This window comes from Oncorhynchus tshawytscha, linkage group LG11 (assembly GCF_018296145.1).
Source record: "Oncorhynchus tshawytscha isolate Ot180627B linkage group LG11, Otsh_v2.0, whole genome shotgun sequence".
Classification (NCBI taxonomy): domain Eukaryota; kingdom Metazoa; phylum Chordata; class Actinopteri; order Salmoniformes; family Salmonidae; genus Oncorhynchus; species Oncorhynchus tshawytscha.
In genome coordinates this window covers 31,606,901-31,632,470 of record NC_056439.1, presented here as the reverse complement: position 1 = coordinate 31,632,470, position 25,570 = coordinate 31,606,901, and the positions used below count along the sequence as shown (strand labels likewise).

At 43.8% G+C, this 25,570-nt stretch overlaps 1 protein-coding gene across 5 annotated transcripts; it reads left to right on the top strand.

Annotated features, from left to right (window-relative positions):
* The first annotated feature begins 1,898 nt into the window (after positions 1-1,898).
* Positions 1,899-25,457, top strand: LOC112261745 (60 kDa lysophospholipase-like). 5 transcript variants are annotated; one of them, XM_042330013.1, is made up of 18 exons: positions 1,900-2,212; positions 4,967-5,105; positions 6,943-6,978; positions 9,414-9,525; positions 9,820-9,945; positions 10,030-10,113; positions 14,989-15,115; positions 15,214-15,326; positions 16,268-16,453; positions 16,542-16,655; positions 16,931-17,050; positions 17,359-17,454; positions 18,912-19,075; positions 20,736-20,822; positions 21,255-21,354; positions 23,286-23,351; positions 23,942-23,965; positions 24,385-25,457. In XM_042330013.1, exons 1-18 carry the CDS (start codon positions 1,936-1,938, stop codon positions 24,427-24,429), a joined length of 2,016 nt encoding a protein of 671 aa, XP_042185947.1. In that variant the 5' UTR covers positions 1,900-1,935; the 3' UTR covers positions 24,430-25,457. The 5 variants fall into 5 exon arrangements, with proteins under 5 accessions (XP_042185948.1, XP_042185947.1, XP_024293109.2 ...); XM_042330016.1 differs by lacking the exons at positions 1,900-2,212; positions 4,967-5,105 and adding exons at positions 5,154-5,921; positions 6,046-6,432; XM_042330014.1 differs by lacking the exon at positions 23,942-23,965 and having other exon boundaries at positions 1,899-2,212.
* Positions 25,458-25,570: the final 113 nt, after the last annotated feature.

The window sequence follows — 25,570 nt, the reverse complement described above, 5'->3', positions numbered from 1 at the left end:
CTACGGCCTCCTCCACGTCTCCTGATGTACTGGCCTGTCTCCTGGTAGTGCCGCCATGCTCTGGACACTACGCTGACAGACACAGCAAACCTTCTTGCCACAGCTCGCATTGATGTGCCATCCTGGATGAGCTGCACTACCCGAGCCACTTGTGTGGGTTGTAGACTCCGTCTCATGCTATCACTAGAGTGAAAGCACAGCCAGCATTCAAAAGTGACCAAAACATCAGCCAGGAAGCATAGGAACTGAGAAGTGGTCTGTGGTTATCACCTGCAGAACCACTCCTTTATTGAGGGTGTCTTGCTAATTGCCTATAATTTCCACCTGTTGTCTATTCCATTTGCACAACAGCATGTGAAATTTATTGTCAATCAGTGTTGCTTCCTAAGTGGACAGTTTGATTTCACAGAAGTGTGATTGACTTGGGAGTTACATTGTGTTGTTTAAGTGATCCCTTTATTTTTTTGAGCAGTGTATATAAACTCACTGTACTATCAGTGTCAATTTCTAAAAAAAACTCCAAGCTAAATTTGGTTAGCATCAAGCTAGCAAACTGTTACACGCTATTTTCGTATAAATATTAACACTGACACATTTGATCGTGACATCACATATTTACATATATTACCTAAAGTAAACTGAGCCTTTGTTCATAGAAAATAAAACAAATTGGATCTATAAGGTTGAAAAAATAGTACAGAAAGTTTGGACACCATGTTAATCCCTTCTCATTCATGTAAACCATTAGCAACCTAGCCTAACTCCATCAACTTACTTACAATGGGAAAAATACCAACCAGTTTTTCACTCAGTTAAAACTGCCTTCAAACATCACCAAACTCATGGACTATGTAATTAACCATGTTACTTCAATATTTTGAGTCATATAGCATTTTCACACATTACATGCCTGAATTAATAGGGTAACAGTATGAGACAGAGAAACGTTCATTTTCAGAACTAGTCATTCTCCATAATGAAGAAGAAATGTTAAATATCTCACTTATCATGTAAGTTAGACACGTAACGCAGGAGTCACGCAGACGTTAGTAACGCGTTGGCGCAAGTCATGTCAGGTGGTACAGTTGCCTAGGCTTATATATGTCCCTTATCATACCCCATAGACTTCTTTTGGTGAGTCTCACATGCTGACCACAGAGCTTTGCAAAATATATTTACACATACATGTTATTCAATCACTGCATCCACACTGCTCTCGCGTGCCAATGAGCGTCTGTGTTGCTAAGCGCTAAAATAGTCAGTACTATTTGTGATGCTGAACACAGTGAAAGTCCTGCCTCTCCCATCTCTTCATTGGTTTATAGAAGCAGATACCCACATGCCATCTCCATATTGGTTATACTCACGTGGGTGATTGAAAGATGAACTGAGGTCAGTCGGTAGTGGTGATACAGCTTATTATGAAAGTTAGATGCCAATTGCCATATAAAGTCCCAAGAAGAAAAAGCCTGGAAGGAGGAGAGATGACAAGAAACGATTCCGTTGACCGTTTTATGTGTGGATCAATTGTCTGCGTAGAGGACCTTGTGCATTTCAGGTAAAATAACAGCAACTTTTCGACATGTCCCCAAATTAATATAATTGGTACAGAGTTTGTTTTGATATTTCAGTGTCATGATCGCGTTTGGTCTGATTGGACAAAATCAATTTGCGCACGATGGCCCGGGTCTGGGCATGGTGTTAGTCTCATTGTTATCATTGCATGTGCATTGTTTTACTTGGAAAAACATTTTGGGCAATATTATCATTGTGAATCATTATATTTGCGTAGGTTTATAATACAATCAAGCAGATTAGTAACATTACAGTAAATTGCGTTTTGGCACTTCACAACAACATGTCATTGGTAGCGGTCTGTCACTTTAAGAACATCCCTCGGTTTGACTCGCACTCTTCCCCCGCTATCTAGGAATCATGGCGGAATGTAAAAAGTCTACCTCGTGTCCGTCTCCAGCTTCAGAAATGACCTCTCTCGCTAGAGCTTTGTCCCATTCAAGGTTGAGTCAACCTGATCAGTCTGTGATCAAGTCGCATACTTCTGTTTACCGGAGCAATGTGGTACAGCCAGGCCGACGGAGGAGGTTGTCGAGCAGCAACAGTGTTGAGTCTCTGGATGTGAGCCCCTGTGCTGAAGCGCGAGTCTTGGTCATCAACACCGGAGGAACTATCGGGATGATGTACCATAATAACGGTAAATAGGTTTGGCCGGGACTTTTAAAAATGTATTTAGTTGTTGCCCAAACAAGTGCATTTATTTGATTTGAATAATGCTGTGTTACGCGTGTTGATGGAACACATTGATGGAGGAAACTTGCTAGCTACAGTCGCAGTGTATTCATTACACAGACGAAAGGTTTTGCAACAGAAACCATTTACTCCAAACAAAAAACTATTCCAACGGAGGGGGGTAAAACCGGCCACATTTGGGCTGCCAGTAGGGGAATCCTGCTGTAGAAGGTCATGTGAACTTATTGCAACATATATTGGTTGCCCCTTGAAGATCATGATCATGTTTGTCCATGCATGGTTAGTGAAGATTACATTTTCAACTCACTTCCTTCCTCCCATTGTAAGATGGATTTGAGAACACACTCACTATGTGGATGGATGTGTACTGCCCTAACGGTCAACTAATGATTAACTACCTATGACGTACAAAATTAGGTAACAGCAGGACTCAGCTTCATAACATTATGTTAAGGGTACAAGACAACCAAAGGTATTGTTTGTTTCAGTACTGGTTAACTGTCCAATCAGTCACAGTTGACCTAAATGATGGTGTTCACCACAAACCTTTGCCAGTCTAGAATGAGTTTGAGGAAAAGATCAGCTGAATCAGGAGCTTTCATCCACACACCCGTACAAAGATAATTACATTTGTGACACAACACTGGAACTTTAATCTGCCCATCTTTTCAACGCCAGTCTTTGGAGAGAAAGAGAAACTCTCAGCCCCCGTAATAGTGGCAGAGAGTCCCCGTGGGGAGACGGCAAGGCCGGTTCATCACTCCAGTGCCTTGCCGTTCACCTTTCCGTTCACCTACACTCAATCATAGGACCTACTGAAGAGATGAGTCTCCAGTAAAGTCTTGAGTTTCAGACCAAGTTTGCATCTCACATGGAGAGACAGACCATTCCATTAAAATGTAGCTCTATAGGTGAAAGCCCTGCCTCCAGATGTTTGCTTAGAAAGTCTAGGGACAGTAAGGAGGACTGTGTCTTGTGACCATAGCATATGTGTAGGTATGTACGGCAGGGCCAAATCGGAGAGATGAGAATGAGAACGTCCATGTAGTGCTTTGTAGTTTAGCAGTAACATCTTGAAATCAGCCCTAGCATTAACAGGAAGAATGTGTAGAGGCTAGCATTGGATTAATATGATACATTTTGGGGGGTTCTAGTCAAGATTCTAGCAACCATATTTAGCACTAGCTAAAGTTTATTTAGTGCTTTATCCAGGTTGGCTGAGAGTAGAGCATTGCAGTAGTCTAATCTAGAAGTGACAAAAGCAGGGAATAGCTTTTCTGCATAAAAGGATAAAAGGTTTCAGATTTTTGCCATGTTACGAAGATGGAAAAACGCTGCCCTTGAAATGTTCTTGATATGTTTGTCAAAAGAGATCAGGGTCCAGAGTAACACTAAGGTCTTATACGATTTTACTAATTGTCAGATCAAACAGCAGATCTCTTTGTTTCATGGGACCTAGAACTAGCATCTCTGTTTGGTCTGAGTTTAAAAGTAAAACATTTGCTGCCATCCTCTTCCTTATGTCTGAAACGCATGCTTCCAGGGTCGGCAATTTTGAGGCTTCACCATGTTTCATTAAAATGTACAGATAGCAGTAAAAGGAGGAGAGAGAGAGAGAAATCCTAAAACGGAACCTTGAGGAAAACCAAAGGCTACTCTTTCCTGTATAATTTATGTCCTGGAAAGGGAAATGTGGAAAGAATGAATATTCCTTCGTGGGCCAAGGAAACATTAACTGTCAAGCATTTTGGATCAGATGTCTGCTGAATAATGTCTTTAGGCTAACCAGCCCTTGTCATTTCATTCAGCATCCACTACTGTGGATGGTACTTGGAGTAAACACTAGACCATAAATAACATGGCCATAGTTTCTAGGTACACTGTTTTTACACCATTCCAAAGATTCTGTTTGGAATGGCCCCGAGAATTGTCTTTATGCAATCTTTCCATATACTGTAACCAGTGGTTGGTGGTCCACTTTTCACAGGTCCTAATTTTAGTCAGCAGTTTTTTCCAGTGGCTTGGACTCAGGTTTCACTCCTCTCAGCTGCCCTGCCTCATCTCTCCCATTGAAATGCATTAGCAGTCATGTTCCAGTGTGACCCTTAGCCTGCAGCCTTCTCCTACTCAGGCTACTTGGGGACTAATTTCTGGAAATAGGCACTCAGTGGTAACTGACTTCACCATTGAAGACACAGGCTCTGTTGTTGGTTTATTAGATTTGCATATTCTGGTTGAATATTGACCTATGATGAGTTATATAAGACATTTCCCAATACATTAATGATTAGAACTATATTCCAAACAGCCTGCTTTTCATATTGATGTGATTCTCACATTTGCCACTAGGGTTGAGTATAATACAAGGCATGATTTACTGGGAATAGTAAACCTGGGCTCCATTCGGTAGCCAAACGCTTTCGTAGCCAAACGTTATTGAACGTTGCAGATAGAAATGCCATGAATAGAGCTGACGTGAAACCTTATTCTACATGTCAGAGTGTATGTGTTCTACATAGCATATTCCTATCTGAACGCTCCAAAATGTTGTGTACTACTACCCTCTTTTCAAAAGTAACACCACACAGATCTATGTAGGCTATTATTGGGCTCACCTTTCCTGAACTCTGACTGATTATTATGTTGCTTTGTACACTAATGGCAACACCTTCTCTCTCTGTCTCTCTCTCATCCACAGTGTTGTCCCCAGAGCCTAATGCGTTTGTGAAGGCCCTGCGAAAGCTTCCCATCCTCCATGATGAGCAGTATGCCCTGCAGACCCATATGTACGACTACTACAGCACGAGTGGCCCACAGGAGAACACCCTTGTCCTGCCGTAAGTCACCCATACACTCCACCTCCCCCCCTTACTTTGTCTTTGCTGTTATTAATATATAGGCTAGAGTTAAATGTTGACATGGTTTACTTTATTGTACAGTCTTTGTATAATCATTCAAACTGTGAAAAGGTGCTATTTGTCTGACAAACTTCAGATGGAGAGTTTAGTTTGATACAGATGATGATCAAATTAGAGTAGAGTAAGAGTAGTTAGTCTATAACTGGTGTTATAGAAATATGTGAAGGGGACCTCCACCTACCTGTTCTACCGATACATACATTTTCACGCCCTTACCATTTCTTTACACAGGAGATGAGTGTGTATTGTAGGGAGGCAACGGTACACAGTGTTATCGAACCGTTCGGTACGCCCCGTACGGTTCAATGTGCACACGTGAACAGCAGAATTACGGTATGCCTGTCATCTTCCTATTATTTCCAAAATGTTCTTATTGCGCTGCAGACTACACGCACGTTGTACATTCACACCCAGGGAACCAGACGTGCATTTTGAGGCCATTAGGGGGCTTCTGAGGGCTGACAAACTTTACTCCACACCAATGTCTCAAAATGTAGTGACCGCAACCCCCTCCCTGTTAAACAACTAATGGATGATTTGCAATGACTTCCCAGTAGGAAATCTCTCTAAAGGGTCCCCATGAAGAGGGGGGAACTAAAAACAAATTATCTCATCTCCAACGTGGCAATGGCGAGCACTAGCGAGACAGAGAAGCACATTTTAAAGAGGCACTGTCGTCTTTCAAGTCCGCTGTGTGGGAACATTTTGGATTCAGCGGTGAATACGATGATAAGGGTAAGAAGACCATAAACAAACAAAGTACAGTCTGCAAGTGTTGCTTGGCCACTGTCGGCTACTCGAGTGGAAACACTTCTAACGTGTCTTTTATGTGGCCAACACCCGGCCGTATCCCTTGCAGGTGGAGCTGGAGCAAGGAGAGTCCACTCGTTAGCCAAAACAGAACAATCTCTCGCTGCTGCCTTCCAACAACAATTTGCGACAAATTCAGAAAAACAAAGAAATAACGAGAGCAGTGGGAGTATTCATATCTGAAGATTTGCAGCCCTATTCGGTGGTTACTGACTCGGGATTTCGTCACCTGATAAAAAAAAAGAAAAGATTAGCGCACATTTCAAGCAGCAAATGAATTCCCAAACTCTATGAAACATCACGGAGAGAAATTGAAAAGGAATTGACACAGACACCCAATCTAGCTCTCCGCTGATAGCTGGTCTTCCAGAGCAACTCAAAGCTACCTCACTGAGACGGTTCACTATGTACTGGATTGGGAGATGAAGAGCTACAGGTTGTCAAAGCTAAGAAGCACTTTTAATTGTAATGTTTTTCTCCCCTTGATTTCATACAGTAGAGACAGAAACCAGGCGTAGTCAGTCATGCTGCCATTTTACTGGATGGAAAGTTTGATTTGTCTATAGGCAAAATAAAGAGTTCATTGTTTTAAGGGTGATGTGTTTTTAAAAGAAATCTTAAATATAAAGATAGAGAAACCGTACCATTAGCGTGACCCACAAAGCGTGATACCTACCGACCCGTGGGCCCACGGTAGCGTTGCATCCCACAAGACTGAAGCTCTGCTTCCTGTTTTATAACCATTGACAGCTTTTATTTCAGGGCTTTTTCAACCTACAAGGCAGGATAAAGGTTGACATCCTCCCCCAAAATCTGTTCACTATGATGCCTCCATAGCAGTAGGCCTACAGGATATACAATGCTTGTTGGGGGATATCATACACACGTTTCTATTCCCTGCATGCCTGGGAACATTTCACTCTAAAACTGTCTGTTGTTTTGACAGGATGCCGACAGACCTCGCTGATGAACTATCAAAAAGGTCCTGAAATACTGGTAGCATACTGTGTGCCTGCGCTATGCTGTGTGGTTTGAATCCTCTGTATCCGTCCCGCCTGGTGTCAAAGTGCCTGGCAGGAACAGTTTGCTGCTGTTGTCTGTGTGGACCTGTCAGGGAGTGATCATTGGAGCACACACCTGCAGGGAGTTGTGCTGCAGCACAACTTTCAGTAGCTGTGTTCACGCCTGCCTGACATTCTACCCTTATTTCCTCTCTTCAGATATCTCGCCTCACTCCTGCTGGAGGGAGCTACTCCCATTGGTTCATGTCTAGCTAAAACCAGTGCAGAACAGTCAAGTTCTCATAACACTTATGTAATGTTGCAGTTGCAACCCCAGGAGTTTTGCTGCTGCCAGAGAGAGAGAACAGGCCTGCGAGGGGTTGCTGGTGCCACGCTGGCAGAGAGCGAGGCTAATCTGTGTTGAGCGTGTTTGATTTCTGTAGTCTGGTTCTCAGTGCGTGTGTTCAGGAGCAGCGAGAGGGCCCTCTGCTGAATATGGTCCTGGCAGGTCGGATCCGACGGGTGCCGGCTATCGCCCCTCCAAATGGAGGTTGCCTGAGCCCAGGCCAAGGCATCCTGGGTCAAATCCCTCCCAGCAACCTCCTCTCCTTTCTGGGCCTGTGATGCCGGTGACAGTGGGGGCGCCTCTGCCTGCCTGCACGCTAATCTCTACACAGACAACCAGCACATGGCTCAGTCCCGCCACCTAAAACCCACTCAGAGCAGCTCAGGACCACAGATATAGAGACTGGAGGGGGCAGGGTGGGTCTGGGTTATAGGGGACAGATAAGAGAATTACACAAGTGCGCTATTTTTAAAGCTGTTTGTGTGAAGGGGGGATGGTGGCACTGTGCCTGCTTGGATCATGGTAATATTTGTTTGGAGGACTGCCATGTCACCTCCATAGCCTTCTACTCCTCATCGCTTCAACAGTCTCACAGGAGATTCATAGGACGTATGGATTCAGATTCTGTCCCACAGACAAATGTATCAGTCTCATTATGTTTTCAGTGTAATTTCAGTAGTTGATTCAATCCTCCTCTTTCCTCCTTGTTTCTGTAAGGTTCATTTTCAGTATTACCATCATTATGTTCCTTTTTGTGGCTTCAAGTTAATGTTAATTAACACATACTAGCTGTCACCAAACATTGCTATTAAATGTCCCTAATGCCTGAGTTATTTATTTTTTATATTATGCTTTGCAGTGAGCATGTGCAGTGGACTTGAAATAACATTGACAAAGATAATGTCAATGTATCCTAACATTGCTTAAATGTTTTACATTGTGTGGAGTAGGAAGTTGAATAGCTGAGTGAAAAGCAGTAGTGAGCTTCCCTGTGGGTAGCCTTTACCTCAACCTCCCATTTGCCCCTCTCACCACTCTGTTCCTCATCAGCAGGCCAGGCCACAGGGCAGCATCCTACCCAATCCTCTATATGCTAATAGCCATTTCCCTGCCACACCGTCGGCTATACCAGGAGATAAATGAGTAATTTGTGATTTGAATATTGTTTCCAGCGACACAATCACTAAGATTATGAACAACATATGTTTGAGGACTGTGTCTGGAGCCAGGGATAATCAGGGTTGTGTCTTTAGGCCTTTGGTTAGGTGCTGAGGGTAAGCTTGCTATTTCCCCTGCTGTTCTATTGGACCCCCTATAAGGGGGGTTCAATGGTTTGCACCCACCGCCCTCCAGTGTCTTGTCCCGTGTCTTAAAAAGGGAGATTAAGGGGAAAGATCTTTGCACAGCTGTTTAGCCCAGGCACAATCTCTTTAGAGCGCAAGCAGGAGAATACGAGACGCCAACGTTACCTCCATCTAGAGGACATATTAATATGCATGGGAGGCCAGGATGAGCTTCCCCTGTCTAATTAGAACATGGGGTCTCGCTCTCGAACACACCCCTTTTCAACCCCCCTCCATACTCCCAAAAGGCACCCCTTACCCCTCAGAATACAGGCAAATTAGTAACTCCTCATACAGCATCGTAGACTTCCCAGGAGTCGCCCCTCCCTCATAATGTCCATAATTCACACCCAGCGCTTAGGAACTGGTTTGTGCACCCTGCTGCTGAAACAGAAGGCCCAACCAAATAGACTCTGTCTCGCTTCATGACGTAGGCTAGGCTTGTTTCACTCTTTTCCTTTATCTTCTGCCTTTTCCTCATGTAAACAGAACCGGCTCCATGTCTTAATGAGTTTGTAAAGTAAACAGAATAACCAAATCAAAAAAGAGGGGTCTCTACACCCCTAAAGGGATTTCCTTATTTTATGTAATAGCCACATTTGCTTAACCTGGATTGTTTGTGTGTCTATGTAAACTGTCTGCTCTGTTGATGCACAGAGCTTCTTTGGGTGTTTTCTGTAGATTTGGTTATTATAGGATGATTATGACTCAACTTGTCTTTTCCCAGGCTGTGCAAACAAAATAAGAGGATAGTGTACACTGTTTTAGAGTACAGCCCCTTGCTGGACTCTTGCAATATGACCACAGATGACTGGGCTACAATTGGGAAGGACATTGAGGTACTTGGTGTGGTCATTTTATTTATCTTGCACTTCACCCTAACATTAACCATAACCCTGACTTTTACCATTTACATAAGCAGAGGCATTATAATGCAATAAAACAACAATCTCAAGTCATCCACTGAAGTAAAAGTCAGTTGTCCCTTTCCTTTTATGTAAATGGACTGTACAGCTTTTGTATTAAATACAGTACTTATTTCAAGTAGCCTGTGGCAAGATGTAGGCTACACATGTTGACCCTAGAACCTTGGGTTCAAGTCTGATCCTGTTCTCTTTGTCTCTTGGTTCCAGAAACACTATGAGAAGTATGACGGTTTTGTCATTCTCCACGGCACAGACACCATGGCCTACACAGCATCTGCTCTGTCCTTCATGTGTGAGCATCTGGGGAAGCCTGTCATCCTCACCGGCTCCCAGGTACACCTGCCATCCATACAGCTAAACTGCTTCATAAAGATTAGATCACAGAGGGGTGAAATGTTGTTTTATGACCTCTTTCAGGTGCCGATCTATGAGATGAGGAACGATGGAAGAGACAACCTGTTGGGGGCACTGCTGATCGCTGGTCAGTTTGTCATTCCTGAGGTGAGTAGAGGAGGGAGGGACACTTCTTGGAGCAGCACTCACACACACCTGCCTGCATGTCACCTGCACTTGTTTTTGAATGCAATGTAGTTTAATCATCTTGGCCAAATATCTCCCTATTCCCAGTTGCACATTTTTAGATGAGAACTATATCACTTCTCTCTAAATTGAATGTGTGTTCATACTATTGTTCATGCTGTTGACTTGTGTCTAGCTTTTTAGCCTGCTATGGTATTAAGGTGTTATGACTGGCTATGTCCTCCCTGATTGATAAAGGTGTGAGGATGAACTTTGTTGGCAGACAATAGGCACCAAAAGCCTTAAACCACTTGTCTAACAAGACTGTTCTGTACTTCCGGCGCCGACAGAGATGGCCGCCTCGCTTCGCGTTCCTAGGAAACTATGCAGTTTTTTGTTCTTTTACGTGTTATTTCTTACACTAGTACCCCAGGTCATCTTAGGTTTCATTACATACAGCCGAGAAGAACTACTGAATATAAGATCAGCGTCAACTCACCATCAGTACGACCAAGAATATGTTTTTCGCGATGCGGATCCTGTGTTGCCTTACAACCAGGACAACGGAGTGGATTACATGCAGCGACCCAAAAAAACGACTCAGAAAAAGAGGGAAACGAAGCGGTCTTCTGGTCAGACTCCGGAGACGGGCACACCGTGCACCACTCCCTAGCATTCTTCTTGCCAATGTCCAGTCTCTTGACAACAAGGTTGATGAAATCCGAGCAAGGGTAGCATTCCAGAGGGACATCAGAGACTGTAACGTTCTCTGCTTCACGGAAACATGGCTAACTGGAGAGACACTATCCGAAGCGGTGCAGCCAGCGGGTTTCTCCACGCATCGCGCCGACAGAAACAAACATCTTTCTGGTAAGAAGAGGGGCGGGGGCGTATGCCTCATGGCCAACGTGACATGGTGTGATGAAAGAAACATACAGGAACTCAATTCCTTCTGTTCACCTGATTTAGAATTCCTCACAATCAAATGTAGACTGCATTATCTACCAAGAGAATTCTCTTCGATTATAATCACAGCCGTATATATCCCCCCCCAAGCAGACACATCGTTGGCTCTGAACGAACTTTATTTAACTCTCTGCAAACTGGAAACGATTTATCCGGAGGCTGCATTCATTGTAGCTGGGGATTTTAACAAGGCTAATCTGAAAACAAGACTCCCTAAATTTTATCAGCATATCGATTGCGCAACCAGGGGTGGAAAGACCCTGGATCATTGTTACTCTAACTTCCGCGACGCATATAAGGCCCTGCCCCGCCCCCCTTTCAGAAAAGCTGACCATGACTCCATTTTGTTGATCCCTGCCTACAGACAGAAACTAAAACAAGAGGCTCCCACGCTGAGGTCTTTCCAACGCTGGTCCGACCAAGCTGACTCCACACTCCAAGACTGCTTCCATAACGTGGACTGGGAGATGTTTCGTATTGCGTCAGACAACAACATTGACGAATACGCTGATTCGGTGTGCGAGTTCATTAGAACGTGCGTTGAAGATGTCGTTCCCATAGCAACGATTAAAACATTCCCTAACCAGAAACCGTGGATTGATGGCAGCATTCGTGTGAAACTGAAGGCGCGAACCACTGCTTTTAATCAGGGCAAGGTGTCTGGTAACATGACTGAATACAAACAGTGCAGCTATTCCCTCCGCAAGGCTATCAAACAAGCTAAGCGCCCGTACAGAGACAAAGTAGAATCTCAATTCAACGGCTCAGACACAAGAGGCATGTGGCATGGTCTACAGTCAATCACGGACTACAGGAAGAAACCCAGCCCAGTCACGGACCAGGATGTCTTGCTCCCAGGCAGACTAAATAACTTTTTTGCCCGCTTTGAGGACAATACAGTGCCACTGCCACGGCCTGCAACGAAAACATGCGGTCTCTCCTTCACTGCAGCCGAAGTGAGTAAGACATTTAAACGTGTTAACCCTCGCAAGGCTGCAGGCCCAGACGGCATCCCGAGCCGCGCCCTCAGAGCATGCGCAGACCAGCTGGCCGGTGTGTTTACGGACATATTCAATCAATCCCTATACCAGTCTGCTGTTCCCACATGCTTCAAGAGGGCCACCATTGTTCCTGTTCCCAAGAAAGCTAAGATAACTGAGCTAAACGACTACCGCCCCGTAGCACTCGCATCCGTCATCATGAAGTGCTTTGAGAGACTAGTCAAGGACCATATCACCTCCACCCTACCTGACACCCTAGACCCACTCCAATTTGCTTACCGCCCAAATAGGTCCACAGACGATGCAATCTCAACCACACTGCACACTGCCCTAACCCATCTGGACAAGAGGAATACCTATGTGAGAATGCTGTTCATCGACTACAGCTCGGCATTCAACACCATAGTACCCTCCAAGCTCGTCATCAAGCTCGAGACCCCGGGTCTCGACCCCGCCCTGTGCAACTGGGTACTGGACTTCCTGACGGGCCGCCCCCAGGTGGTGAGGGTAGGCAACAACATCTCCTCCCCGCTGATCCTCAACACTGGGGCCCCACAAGGGTGCGTTCTGAGCCCTCTCCTGTACTCCCTGTTCACCCACGACTGCGTGGCCACGCACGCCTCCAACTCAATCATCAAGTTTGCGGACGACACAACAGTGGTAGGCTTGATTACCAACAACGACGAGACGGCCTACAGGGAGGAGGTGAGGGCCCTCGGAGTGTGGTGTCAGGAAAATAACCTCACACTCAACGTCAACAAAACTAAGGAGATGATTGTGGACTTCAGGAAACAGCAGAGGGAACACCCCCCCTCATCCACATCGATGGAACGGTAGTGGAGAGAGTAGCAAGTTTTAAGTTCCTCGGCATACACATCACAGACAAACTGAATTGGTCCACTCACACAGACAGCATCGTGAGGAAGGCGCAGCAGCGCCTCTTCAACCTCAGGAGGCTGAAGAAATTCGGCTTGTCACCAAAAGCACTCACAAACTTCTACAGATGCACAATCGAGAGCATCCTGGCGGGCTGTATCACCGCCTGGTATGGCAACTGCACCGCCCTCAACCGTAAGGCTCTCCAGAGGGTAGTGAGGTCTGCACAACGCATCACCGGGGGCAAACTACCTGCCCTCCAGGACACCTACACCACCCGATGCTACAGGAAGGCCATAAAGATCATCAAGGACATCAACCACCCGAGCCACTGCCTGTTCACCCCGCTGTCATCCAGAAGGCGAGGTCAGTACAGGTGCATCAAAGCTGGGACCGAGAGACAGAAGCTATTTTTCAATCTCAAGGCCATCAGACTGTTAAACAGCCACCACTAACATTGAGTGGCTACTGCCAACACACTGTCAATGACACTGACTCTACTCCAGCCACTTTAATAATGGGAATTGATGGGAAATGATGTAAATATATCACTAGCCACTTTAAACAATGCTACCTTATATAATGTTACTTACCCTACATTATTCATCTCATATGCATACGTAGATACTGTACTCTATATCATCGACTGCATCCTTATGTAATACATGTATCACTAGCCACTTTAACTATGCCACTTGGTTTACATACTCATCTCATATGTATATACTGTACTCGATATCATCTACTGTATCTTGCCTATGCCGCTCTGTACCATCACTCACTCATATATCTTTATGTACATATTCTTATCCCCTTACACTGTGTATAAGACAGTAGTTTTTTGGAATTGTTAGTTAGATTACTTGTTCGTTATTACTGCATTGTCGGAACTAGAAGCACAAACATTTCGCTACACTCGCATTAACATCTGCTAACCATGTGTATGTGACAAATAAAATTTGATTTGATTAAAGCATGAAGGTGTGAGTGTCTCAATACTGGACCTGAAACTGCCAGATGAGACTTCAGAGTTGTCAAAGCGTGTTTATCTTCAAGAGAATAACAAAATGTACACACTCTCCGGGGCCTTTATATAATGCTGTAACTAGACAATGTGCTACTATCGATAAAGAATGATATGATACATTTTAAATGAAGTTATGAGGAAAATGTGATTGTAATTGTGTTTTATCAATTGGTTTGTCATATGCTCTGTTACATCAATAGCACAAAATGGCTGTAACGGTTGAAGGGAGCATACAAAGTGTACAAAACATTAAGAAGACGCTTTTTCCATGACAAACTCACCAGGTGAATCCATGTGACAGCTACGATCCCTTATTGATGTCAATCAGTGTAGGTTCTTGTCAAGGTGTCTCTGCGTAGAAATGGACTTTGATAAAATTATATTGTATTCGTTATCCATAGCTGCCCATACCATAACTCCACCTCCACAATGGGGCACTCTGTTCACAACGTTGACATCAGCAAACCGCTCGCCCACACAACGCCATACACGTGATCAGAGGTTGTGAAGCCGGTTGAACGTACGGCCAAATTCTCTAAAATGACATTGAAGGTGCCTTATGGTAGAGAAATGAACATTTAATTATCTGGGAACAGCTGTGTAGGACTTTCCTGCAGTCAGCATGCCAATTGCACACTCCCTCAACTTGAGACATCTGTGGCATTGTGTTATGACAAAACTGCCCATTTTAGTGGCCTTGTGTCCCCAGCACAAGGTGCACCTGTGTAGTGATCATGCTGTTTAATCAGCTTCCTGATATGCCACACATGTCAGGTGGATGGAATATCTGGTCAAAGGAGAAATGCTCACTAACAGGGATGTAAACAAATGTGTGCACAAAATTTGAGAGAAATAAGCTTTTTGTGTATATGAATCATTTCTGGGATATTTTATTTCAGCTCATGAAACATGGGACCAACACTTTACATGTTGCATTTTATATTTTGGTTCAGTGTATGTTTAATTCATTCTCATCTGTGTCTCTAGGTTTGTCTGTATTTCCACAACAAGCTGTACCGGGGCAACCGTGTGACCAAGGTGGATTCTGGGAGTTTCAATGCCTTCAATTCTCCTAACCTGGCTCCTCTGGCCAATGCTGAAGTGGATATTAAAAGTAATCAAGTGGTGTAATACCGGTCTGTCCTGTGTTAATATCTTTGACGTGGCCGATGGATTGATGTTTTCCCTGAACTCTTTCCCTCTCCCCTGCAGTTAACTGGGACACGGTGTGGAGAGCAAACACAACCTCGCGGTTCAGAGTGAGCACTCAGATGAACCGTAACGTGGGTCTGCTGAGACTCTTCCCAGGCATCACTGCGATGACCGTAAGAGGCTTCCCAGGGTGGGGGTGAGAAGGGGCGGATAGTGGCTCTGCCCTGTTTCTGTTGCCCATTCAACCACATTATTACGGCCTTCCTACTTCTGTACGGTAATAGTGAAAGTAATACCCTATTGTAGAAAGACTAAATCAGAACAGCCATTTGGGGCCATATTTATCCAGAACTCTTCATTGTAGCTCTGTTGTGGTGAATCCTCTCATGCAGGTCCTACTGTGTTTTCTGACGAGCCAGCATCGTGTGGGCGTTCCAAGTGGTCTGCATACAGCAGGGAGCTGCTTTGGGCTGCCAGCTGCGTTTAGTCCAGTGAAAAATGAGACTGGGTTATGGGGCATGTCCAATTACCCGTTAAAGACGAGGGGCTTGGCACAGACACTTAAACACTTAGATATGCCTCCCTCGCTACAGATTGAAGGGAAGATGGCTTTACTGTCTCAATCTGGTCCCTCTGCCGACGCTGGCCATGATGCTTTTTTAAAATTTATGTTATTATCTGCTTCTTTGATTATGCATCAGTGTCTCCTCTGCCTTCCATGGTCTCTGCCAGCATGGGGTTTATTTGGGGTTCTGTGTTGCACACACTTTTGGCTAGCTAGCCGCTTGATCTGAAATCCAATGGAAGATAACTTGCTATGATTCCCTCCCTCCACAAGTTAGGTCTGACCGTTGCCAAGTGAAATGATGCTGTCTCTGAACACCTTGAAGTTAATGGTTCCCCGTGCCTGGCCGTTTGATCCATCTCCTCTCCAGATACCAGAGCTGGTGTTCTTAAAGAGTGATCCTGGAGCCAGTGAATCACCCTGGGGGGCAGATGGGCTGGAGGGGGGGTCTGGGCATGTTGTTAAACCCGATCCTAGCTTCATACACTCCTTCTTTGTCCACAAGCCAGACTGAGATGGTAGCTCATCCCGCTGTCTGTGTGTGTGCAGGTGAAGTCCTTCCTGCAGGCGCCCATGGAGGCCATTGTCCTGGAGACGTATGGTAGTGGAAACGCCCCTGACAACCGTGCTGACCTGCTTGAGGAGTTCCGGAATGCCACAGAGAGGGGCGTGATCATTGTCAACTGCACCCAGTGTCTGAGGGGTTCTGTCACCACATCGTACGCCACTGGAAAGGTACACCAGAACCCTGTGTTCAGTGGGAGTGGGAGAGTGCACATGATGTGGATGGATGTGTGTTAACATGTCGTCCTGATCCCCTCAGGCCTTGAGTGACGCAGGACTGGTGGCAGGCTGTGATATGACTCCTGAGGCTGCCCTGTGCAAGCTGTCCTACGTGCTGGCCAGGACGGACCTCAGCATAGAGGCCAAAAGAAAGGTAGGAGTACCAGTCAAAACACACTCATTACCTCACTACACTTTGTAGGCCCCTTTATAGAAAATATTTTGAAGCGAATGTCAACATTAGGCTGAACTTTAGAGTGACATCTGTGTTAGTCCTATTTTAACAAGAAGGTAACGGCAATAGATGGCAGAGATGATTCACATGCGGATTAAGGTCAGTGACACGATGGTGTAATCCTTGATCATGCTTGTCTGTGTTGACTGTGTTTGTGTTATCTGTCCTTTGTTGTCTCTGTTGTACCTGTCCAGATGCTGAGTCAGAACCTGCGGGGAGAGATGATCGCTGACCTGCAGGGGGCCAAGCTCACTCTGAGTGACAGTCGCTTCATCCAGGTCATCGCCAAGTCCCTGAGCATCAGCTGTAAGGAGGTGAGGCCACCGCACAGCCAGCCACATCACACACACACTGTCACCACCACTGAGTCTGCAGGGTTACTTTCCACCTAACATGTTTTCATTGGGCTCCTGCTTATCTGATAGGACAGAGTTCCCAATGAAGTACAAAAAAAAGTCATTGCAATGCCCAGCGGTAGGGTTTTTTCCAAAGTGTTAAATCCAATTTTTATAGTGTATTTTTATAGGTGTCACTTACAACACATTACATACAGCATTCCTCCACTGATTGTCAGTCTTTGTATTGACATGACAGCTGATGGTTTTTCTGCTGATATTTCCAGGAGCTAGAAGCTGTCCGGGATGCTCTGACACCCACCTTAGCTTGTGCCGCTTCTAAGATAGGAGACTTGGAGGCCTTGGATGCCATAAAGGAGATGGTGAGGAACATTTACATAAATATAACATGTCTGTTAGTAAAAAGAATCACTGCAACAACTGACCTCACATACTTTCAGGAGGGGGAGAAGAAAACACCTGTTCTAACGACATGATTACAGGACTGTAGGACAAAGTTCAAACCATATGTTTGTGTTAATAGACACGTTTCCATACTGATACCACAGACTTTGCACTGTACCATGAACGTCACATATGTTATGATGACCTGACTGGTTCTGCTACATTCACTGGCTCAATGCAGAATGCAGATAGATGCCTAGTAGCCCAAATTACTCTCAAAATCCAATGTTAAATACCAGTTCTATCTATTCTTGTTCCACTCTGAAGACTGTTCACCTAGCCTGCTTGTTTGATTTTCTTTTACGAGACCCCTTATGTTGAAGGTCAATTTGAACCCGTAGTGAGTTTAACACTGAAATACTATTTAATTTCATTTTTTCACAATGACCCCTCATCTAGTCCTCTAGGTAGGGTTAATTAATTTGTAAAACAAAATAACTCTGTACTTGACCTGCAAGTTGACCTTTGACCTTTGTGCTAGAGACATTGTATTTTATGCAGTAAAGGTCTAACCATGACTATCTCTAGGATATAAGTATGTTTTCCTTGTGATGTTCAGAGGCTGAAGGACAGTGATCTGAAGTTTGGCTAAAAATGAGCTTAAAGTGTCATTTCATTTATGACTTTGGTACAGGGTGAAAGAGAAATGTATGTGCTTGTATTACTCCCTCAGTCCCACGCTACAGTTGGTTGAACCGGTCAGTGCTGTACATACCAAAGATACCTGCAGAGTTTCATCAAATGGCAGACAGTAAACTCAGTAGTCATACTGTGTTAGATGTAAAGATTGATTTTGATATGGCTTCCTTTGCAGTGAACTTTTGACATGAGAATGATTGCCTTGTGTTTCCAGGCAATTAAATGTTGTATAACATACTTATTTGGGAAATTAGCTTATTTTCTAAGGGATATATTTAAGCAATAAGGCCCGAGGGGGTGTGGTATATGGCTAATATACCACGGCTAAGGGCTATTCTTATGCACGACTCAATGTGGAGTGCCTGGACACAGCCCTTAGCCATGGTATATCGTCCGTATATCACAAAACCCCTAGGTGCCATATTGCTATTATAAACTGGTTACTTAGTTAATTAGAGCAGTAAAAATACATGTTTTGTCATACACGTTGTATACGGTCTGATATACCACGGCTGTCAGCCAATCAGCATTCAGGGCTCAAGCCACCCAGTATCAATTCGAGATGAGTCTGAACGGTGACAGTAAGGTGTGCAACAGGTCAATGTGTAGCACTACATGGGTTTGATACCTCAATACATGGTTTTAAAATACACAGTATGACCTTGGCACTGTAATATTGATTTATTATTTAACCTTTATTTAACTATACAGTATGAGATGTGTTTCTTGTCATCAGGGCAGTAACTTAAGTCTGGGGGACTATGATGGACGTACCCCTCTGCACATCGCTTCCTGTGAGGGCCACCTCAATGTGGTGCAGTATCTACTGAGCCAGGGCGCCACTGTCTACGCCAAAGATCGCTATGGGGACACACCCCTGCGCAATGCTGTGCGCTTCAGGTAGGGTTGAGCTAACATGTGGGCCAAGATGAGAGCTTTACATTTTGGGGGGGTGGCTGAGGTGCATTGAGGGATAGAGGGATGGGTGTTGGTGGAAATGACGTATGATATGTCCTTAAAAGCTTTGCCTCTACAGTTGATGTTCACCCATCCCTTATGATTCAAGCCCCCCAGTAGCCCATTCTAACTGACGGCTTCTATCTGCCCAGGGAGGAGGGTGTGCATCACACAGTAATGATATCATTCACACAGAATTAAGTGGGGCATTTGAAATCCCCCATTGGCCATTAACAACCTCCATATATTTCCATGGCAGTCTTTAGAGGGAATGGTGTACAAACAGTAGGCCGTTAGACTGCAGCTCATTACAGTGTCTGAGGCAGGGAGTCTGGGCCTGCTAAATTACTATAATGTCCAGGAGGGGAGGACTGCTACTGGGTCTTTCAGGTGGGGGTTGAAACTAGAGGAGTTTTGATGGCGTTGAGGCCACCACAATAATTAGCTGCTAGTTGTAATCTGCCAATAGCGACAGTATTTATTTTCACCCAAAATTGTTATTTTCATGTATTTATTATCATCCATTGACATTGACGTGTGCTCATCGCTTGGGGACAGTAAGACATTCAAGGCTGCAGTCTTAAATATCATGTTGTGTGTGCCTCAAGGAGAAATACACAAGTGTGTACAAGTGTGTGTGTGTGTGAGAGCACCAAGAAAAGTGGCTGTAAACCGTTGCCAGGGCAGGCACAGGCATGCCCATGTTTACTTGGAACTGAAGGACAGAGGGTTGCAGAGTGGGATTTTCAACCTGGCAGCATAATTAACTACAGACACCTGTGTGCTTGGGGAAATAGCCTTGTCCCATTCAGGCTCTCTTACACTGTCAAAATCACTAAGTCTCTATGATAATGCAATATGTTCCATTTTGTAACAGTTACAGTACTTGCAATAAATAACAATATGGAATTTGTTTGTTTTTTAGGCTTTATGCCATTTTAAGTTTAGACCACGTTTCAAAAGCCACCTTCCTTATGACCATATAAGGAGTGAAACTGAGTGGAGCTGCTTGAACCAGTCTTACCTGTCTGTCTTCAGTTTCATGGATGATAGAAACTGTGACTAGTCTCTAACAAAAGGACTGGAAATACATTAGCCTTGGCTTGCCACTGTCTATGGCCAAACCTTATCTCAGAGTGTCCCATGGCCATATTTAGTGGCCATCTTTAGAAATGTTTTTGTTTGAGGAGTGTGCCAACTTGGAGTGTTGCCTTTTGCCCCCCCCTCCCCCCCCATTGTGTAGTGTATCCTTGGAGCTGCTGAGACGTTCTGTTAACTCCATGTGTGGGTGGTTAACTGGAACTTGTCCCTGCTTGTTTAGCACCCAGTCACAGTGCCATAACCGGTCACTGTCAGCAGATACTTTGAAAACTAGAAATATGACTAATGCACGTTGCAGTCCTAATAAATCAGACCTCAAACAATGGATCAGTACTGTTCCACCTTATGGTTTCAGTTGACTCTGACTCACACTGTGTGATGTTGATTTTGTTTCTACCTTTCATCTTTTCCTTGATTCTAGTACACTGTGTATAGCATCTATATTTGAAAAGGGTCGGTCATATCTATGCATGTGTGTCTGTCCGTCTGTCTGTCCATTCAGACACAAAGAGGTGGTGAAGCTGCTGAGAAAGACTGGAGCTCATTTCTCCAGGGATGAGTTGGAGGATGCCGGCTCAGAGCTGTGCAGGTGAGAAACACACAGCACTTTCTCACACATGCATTGCCCAAAGACTAATCCTGCATAGTTTGTGCAGGTATGACCAGTTGTCCTTGTTGTCTTGCCATAAACACTTGGAATGCTCCCTGACCACATAGCTTCAGACCGCTGCAGCATCCAAACATCACCACCACCACCACAGAACCCTGAATTGCTCTGTTTAACTGATATCTCTCTTTTTTTAAAGTGAATATTTTGTCTGTTACTGGAGCAAGGCCTTTGTCTCTGGAAGCAAACAAGCACACTCAGTCCTATTCAGAATCAAGTAGCGTGTTTATTCTAAGATTATACTATAAAACCTGATGTTATTACTGTAGATATCTGATTGCTTGTTTAGTCCCTTTATCATGAAACCTCTTGAATATCAACCCTTCCATTGAATTATCTGGTACTGTGTCGCAGTCTGGCAGCCAGTGCTGACATCAAGGGCCTGGAGATGTGGCACCTGGCCGGGGGAGACCTGGACACGCCAGGCTACGACGGGCAGACGCCGATGGAGGTGGTGAGTGTTTGGGACTGGGAACCTCTCTCCAACTTACAAACATGGATCGTAAAGGATGTGTAGGGTAACCCAGACTAGTTATGTAACATGGATCGTAAAGGATGTGTAGGGTAACCCAGACTAGTTATGTAACATGGATCGTAAAGGATGTGTAGGGTAACCCAGACTAGTTATGTAACATGGATAGTAAAGGATGTGTAGGGTAACCCAGACTAGTTATGTAACATGGATCGTAAAGGATGTGTAGGGTAACCCAGACTAGTTATGTAACATGGATCGTAAAGGATGTGTAGGGTAACCCAGACTAGTTATGTAACATGGATAGTAAAGGATGTGTAGGGTAACCCAGACTAGTTATGTAACATGGATCGTAAAGGATGTGTAGGGTAACCCAGACTAGTTATGTAACATGGAGAGTAAAGGATGTGTAGGGTAACCGAGACTAGTTATGTAACATGGATAGTAAAGGATGTGTAGGGTAAGGGTAACCCAGACTAGTTATGTAACATGGATAGTAAAGGATGTGTAGGGTAACCCAGACTAGTTATGTAACATGGATCGTAAAGGATGTGTAGGGTAACCCAGACTAGTTATGTAACATGGATCGTAAAGGATGTGTAGGGTAACCCAGACTAGTTATGTAACATGGATAGTAAAGGATGTGTAGGGTAACCCAGACTAGTTATGTAACATGGATTGTAAAGGATGTGTAGGGTAACCCAGACTAGTTATGTAACATGGATAGTAAAGGATGTGTAGGGTAACCCAGACTAGTTATGTAACATGGATAGTAAAGGATGTGTAGGGTAACCCAGACTAGTTATGTAACATGGATAGTAAAGGATGTGTAGGGTAACCCAGACTAGTTATGTAACATGGATAGTAAAGGATGTGTAGGGTAACCCAGACTAGTTATGTAACATGGATAGTAAAGGATGTGTAGGGTAACCCAGACTAGTTATGTAACATGGATCGTAAAGGATGTGTAGGGTAACCCAGACTAGTTATGTAACATGGATAGTAAAGGATGTGTAGGGTAAGGGTAACCCAGACTAGTTATGTAACATGGATAGTAAAGGATGTGTAGGGTAACCCAGACTAGTTATGTAACATGGATTGTAAAGGATGTGTAGGGTAACCCAGACTAGTTATGTAACATGGATAGTAAAGGATGTGTAGGGTAACCCAGACTAGTTATGTAACATGGATAGTAAAGGATGTGTAGGGTAACCCAGACTAGTTATGTAACATGGATTGTAAAGGATGTGTAGGGTAACCCAGACTAGTTATGTAACATGGATAGTAAAGGATGTGTAGGGTAACCCAGACTAGTTATGTAACATGGATAGTAAAGGATGTGTAGGGTAACCCAGACTAGTTATGTAACATGGATAGTAAAGGATGTGTAGGGTAACCCAGACTAGTTATGTAACATGGATAGTAAAGGATGTGTAGGGTAACCCAGACTAGTTATGTAACATGGATCGTAAAGGATGTGTAGGGTAACCCAGACTAGTTATGTAACATGGATAGTAAAGGATGTGTAGGGTAACCCAGACTAGTTATGTAACATGGATAGTAAAGGATGTGTAGGGTAAGGGTAACCCAGACTAGTTATGTAACATGGAGAGTAAAGGATGTGTAGGGTAACCCAGACTAGTTATGTAACATGGATAGTAAAGGATGTGTAGGGTAACCCAGACTAGTTATGTAACATGGAGAGTAAAGGATGTGTAGGGTAACCCAGACTAGTTATGTAACATGGAGAGTAAAGGATGTGTAGGGTAACCCAGACTAGTTATGTAACATGGATAGTAAAGGATGTGTAGGGTAACCCAGACTAGTTATGTAACATGGATAGTAAAGGATGTGTAGGGTAAGGGTAACCCAGACTAGTTTTGTAAGATGGATCATTAGGTTTTCTCTCTTAGGCTAAGGCTGTGGGGAATGAAGTTGTGATTGACTTCATACACCAAGTCAGCCAGTCCCACGCCCAGGTAAGAGATGGACTATGATCTAGCGTTACTGTTCTCCTCTGTGCTCCTCCAACAGCATTCATCTCTACTTCAATTAAGAGAGCTTAGCTCTCCGACCTGAGCTCACTGAAATCAAACGAAGTGAATAATATTTTACTGTACCGGTCTTTGTCAGTTTATATTGTCTGACGAACCTAAACCAGTTCAGCACACTGTATTATCCATTTTTTTTCTATCTTCAACTTGTCACTATTTCCTGTTTATTAAAAACCTCCTAGTCACCACTGTTTTTCCTCATCAGTCAGACGAAAGTAATGAGGTAATCCATCTTCGGTCATTTTACTTTTCATCATGAGAATGAGTCATCTCATTCCTGTATTAACAGATTTGATTGAGTTTTTATAGATGTTTATCAGATTAGCAATATATTTACTAAAACATTACTATGATACCATGATTGTGAATGAATGGTGTGGCATGAAGCATCCAAGAGGTAGCCTATAGATTAGATTTGACATATAGGCTAGAAAACCATGTAGGCTACAGAATAGGGACGTTGTTTCAACTTTTCTATGTGCTCCAATTACATGTTTTGTTTTGCTTACTTCCAGCCTCTGTTTAAAGATGATGCTGAGGTAAGTCTAGAATGGCCACAGCTAGCTCTATGGATTCTCCTATGCATGGTGGTCGTACCTGTGTTTCCTCTCATCGTATGGTGATGTGTTGCATCTGAGTATGACCTACATGAGTACCACTCGTTGTAGCCTGGCCTGAACAGGTGTTTTCAAAATGGCTGCCTGGTTTTGATTAGACAGTGACACAAACCTTTGCAGTTGTAGTCTGCCTGGCTTTGGTGATTTGTTCCTGTGATGGCCTCTAAGCTGTGTTGTCTGGTATGATGACCGCCTGGTGAGATGTTTACTCTGAGATGCATTGTTGAATAGTAGCAGAGATTGCAAAGAAAGCCTTCATTTGACATTACCACTGCTGTTTTTGTATTGAACAGCACTGCTTGAAATTCAGCTCTTAACTGTTCTCCCCTTGTGTGTTTCAGAATGGAGAATACATTGAGTTCTCAGCCTGTCCAAAAGAATCCTGAAGACTAAGACCCTCAACTCTTACCTTTCCATTTTACTCTCTTACACTGGATATTTGCACAAGTTTGCAGATTAACAGTTTTTATTTAGATTCATCCAAACATTCACAATTGATATATTTGCATTAATCTCATGTACAGTTGGTAAACTGTAGTTGTAAAAGCACAAGTAGCACAACATTGTATTGTTAAGTAATATGGATGCTCTGTGCCTATAACAGGCAGCACTATATCTGTTTGTTTTGTATGTACCACAGTATATGATGTATGTGGAAGCAATTCACTCTAATAGGAATGATCAGAGTTCATTGGAAGCACAGGGTAGAATGCTGTTATTTATAAGAGGCATTTGATTGGTAGAATGCTGTACCTTTTAGATGTGCTTTATGAAACACAACGAGACATTTATTCTAAACGGAAATCATTGTGTGAATAACTGTTTGCCTATATGTTTATAGTCTCACTTAGACTGCATGAATGATACCTCTACTTTCAGGGAGTTGGAAGAAATGTATGAGGTGTTTCCTGTTTATTAAACAGAACAATCCATCCCTCTGTTCTGCTTCCACACAGCTCCTAGCATCCAAACCCAGGGTCCTCTATAGTTGATAAAAGCATCTGATAAATTACATTTTTATCTAAAGCAACTTGCAGAGACAAAAGGTTACTCCAATCAATGTGAAATTCCAACCCACATTGTCTTCTATAGTTGGGGTTGTGTACTACATATTCTGCCTGTCTCATCCTGCTTCCTTGTTACCCTACTCTAACAGCCCGGACAGAGACCAATGTCTAATAGCTGGACATCACTTCAGCTGTTATCTAATAACTGTTACTCAGTGCTACGCTCCTCTACTTGCTATGTTCATGGTCAATTAACTATTTGATTCAATTAAAATGTCAACATTTATTAGTATGTGTCAATCCATGTCATGGTTTATGTCATGCATATTTGTACTATTGTGTAACTAGTAGAAAATATATCATAACTTTATACTTGACTGTGATTAAATGTATACATCTATGCTGCATCTGAAGCACACAGGTTTGTGGACAATAGGATGTTCCCTGTTCGTCTCTACCGTTCAAAAGTTTGGGGTCACTTAGAAATGTCCTTGTTTTTGAAAGAAAAGCACATTTTTTG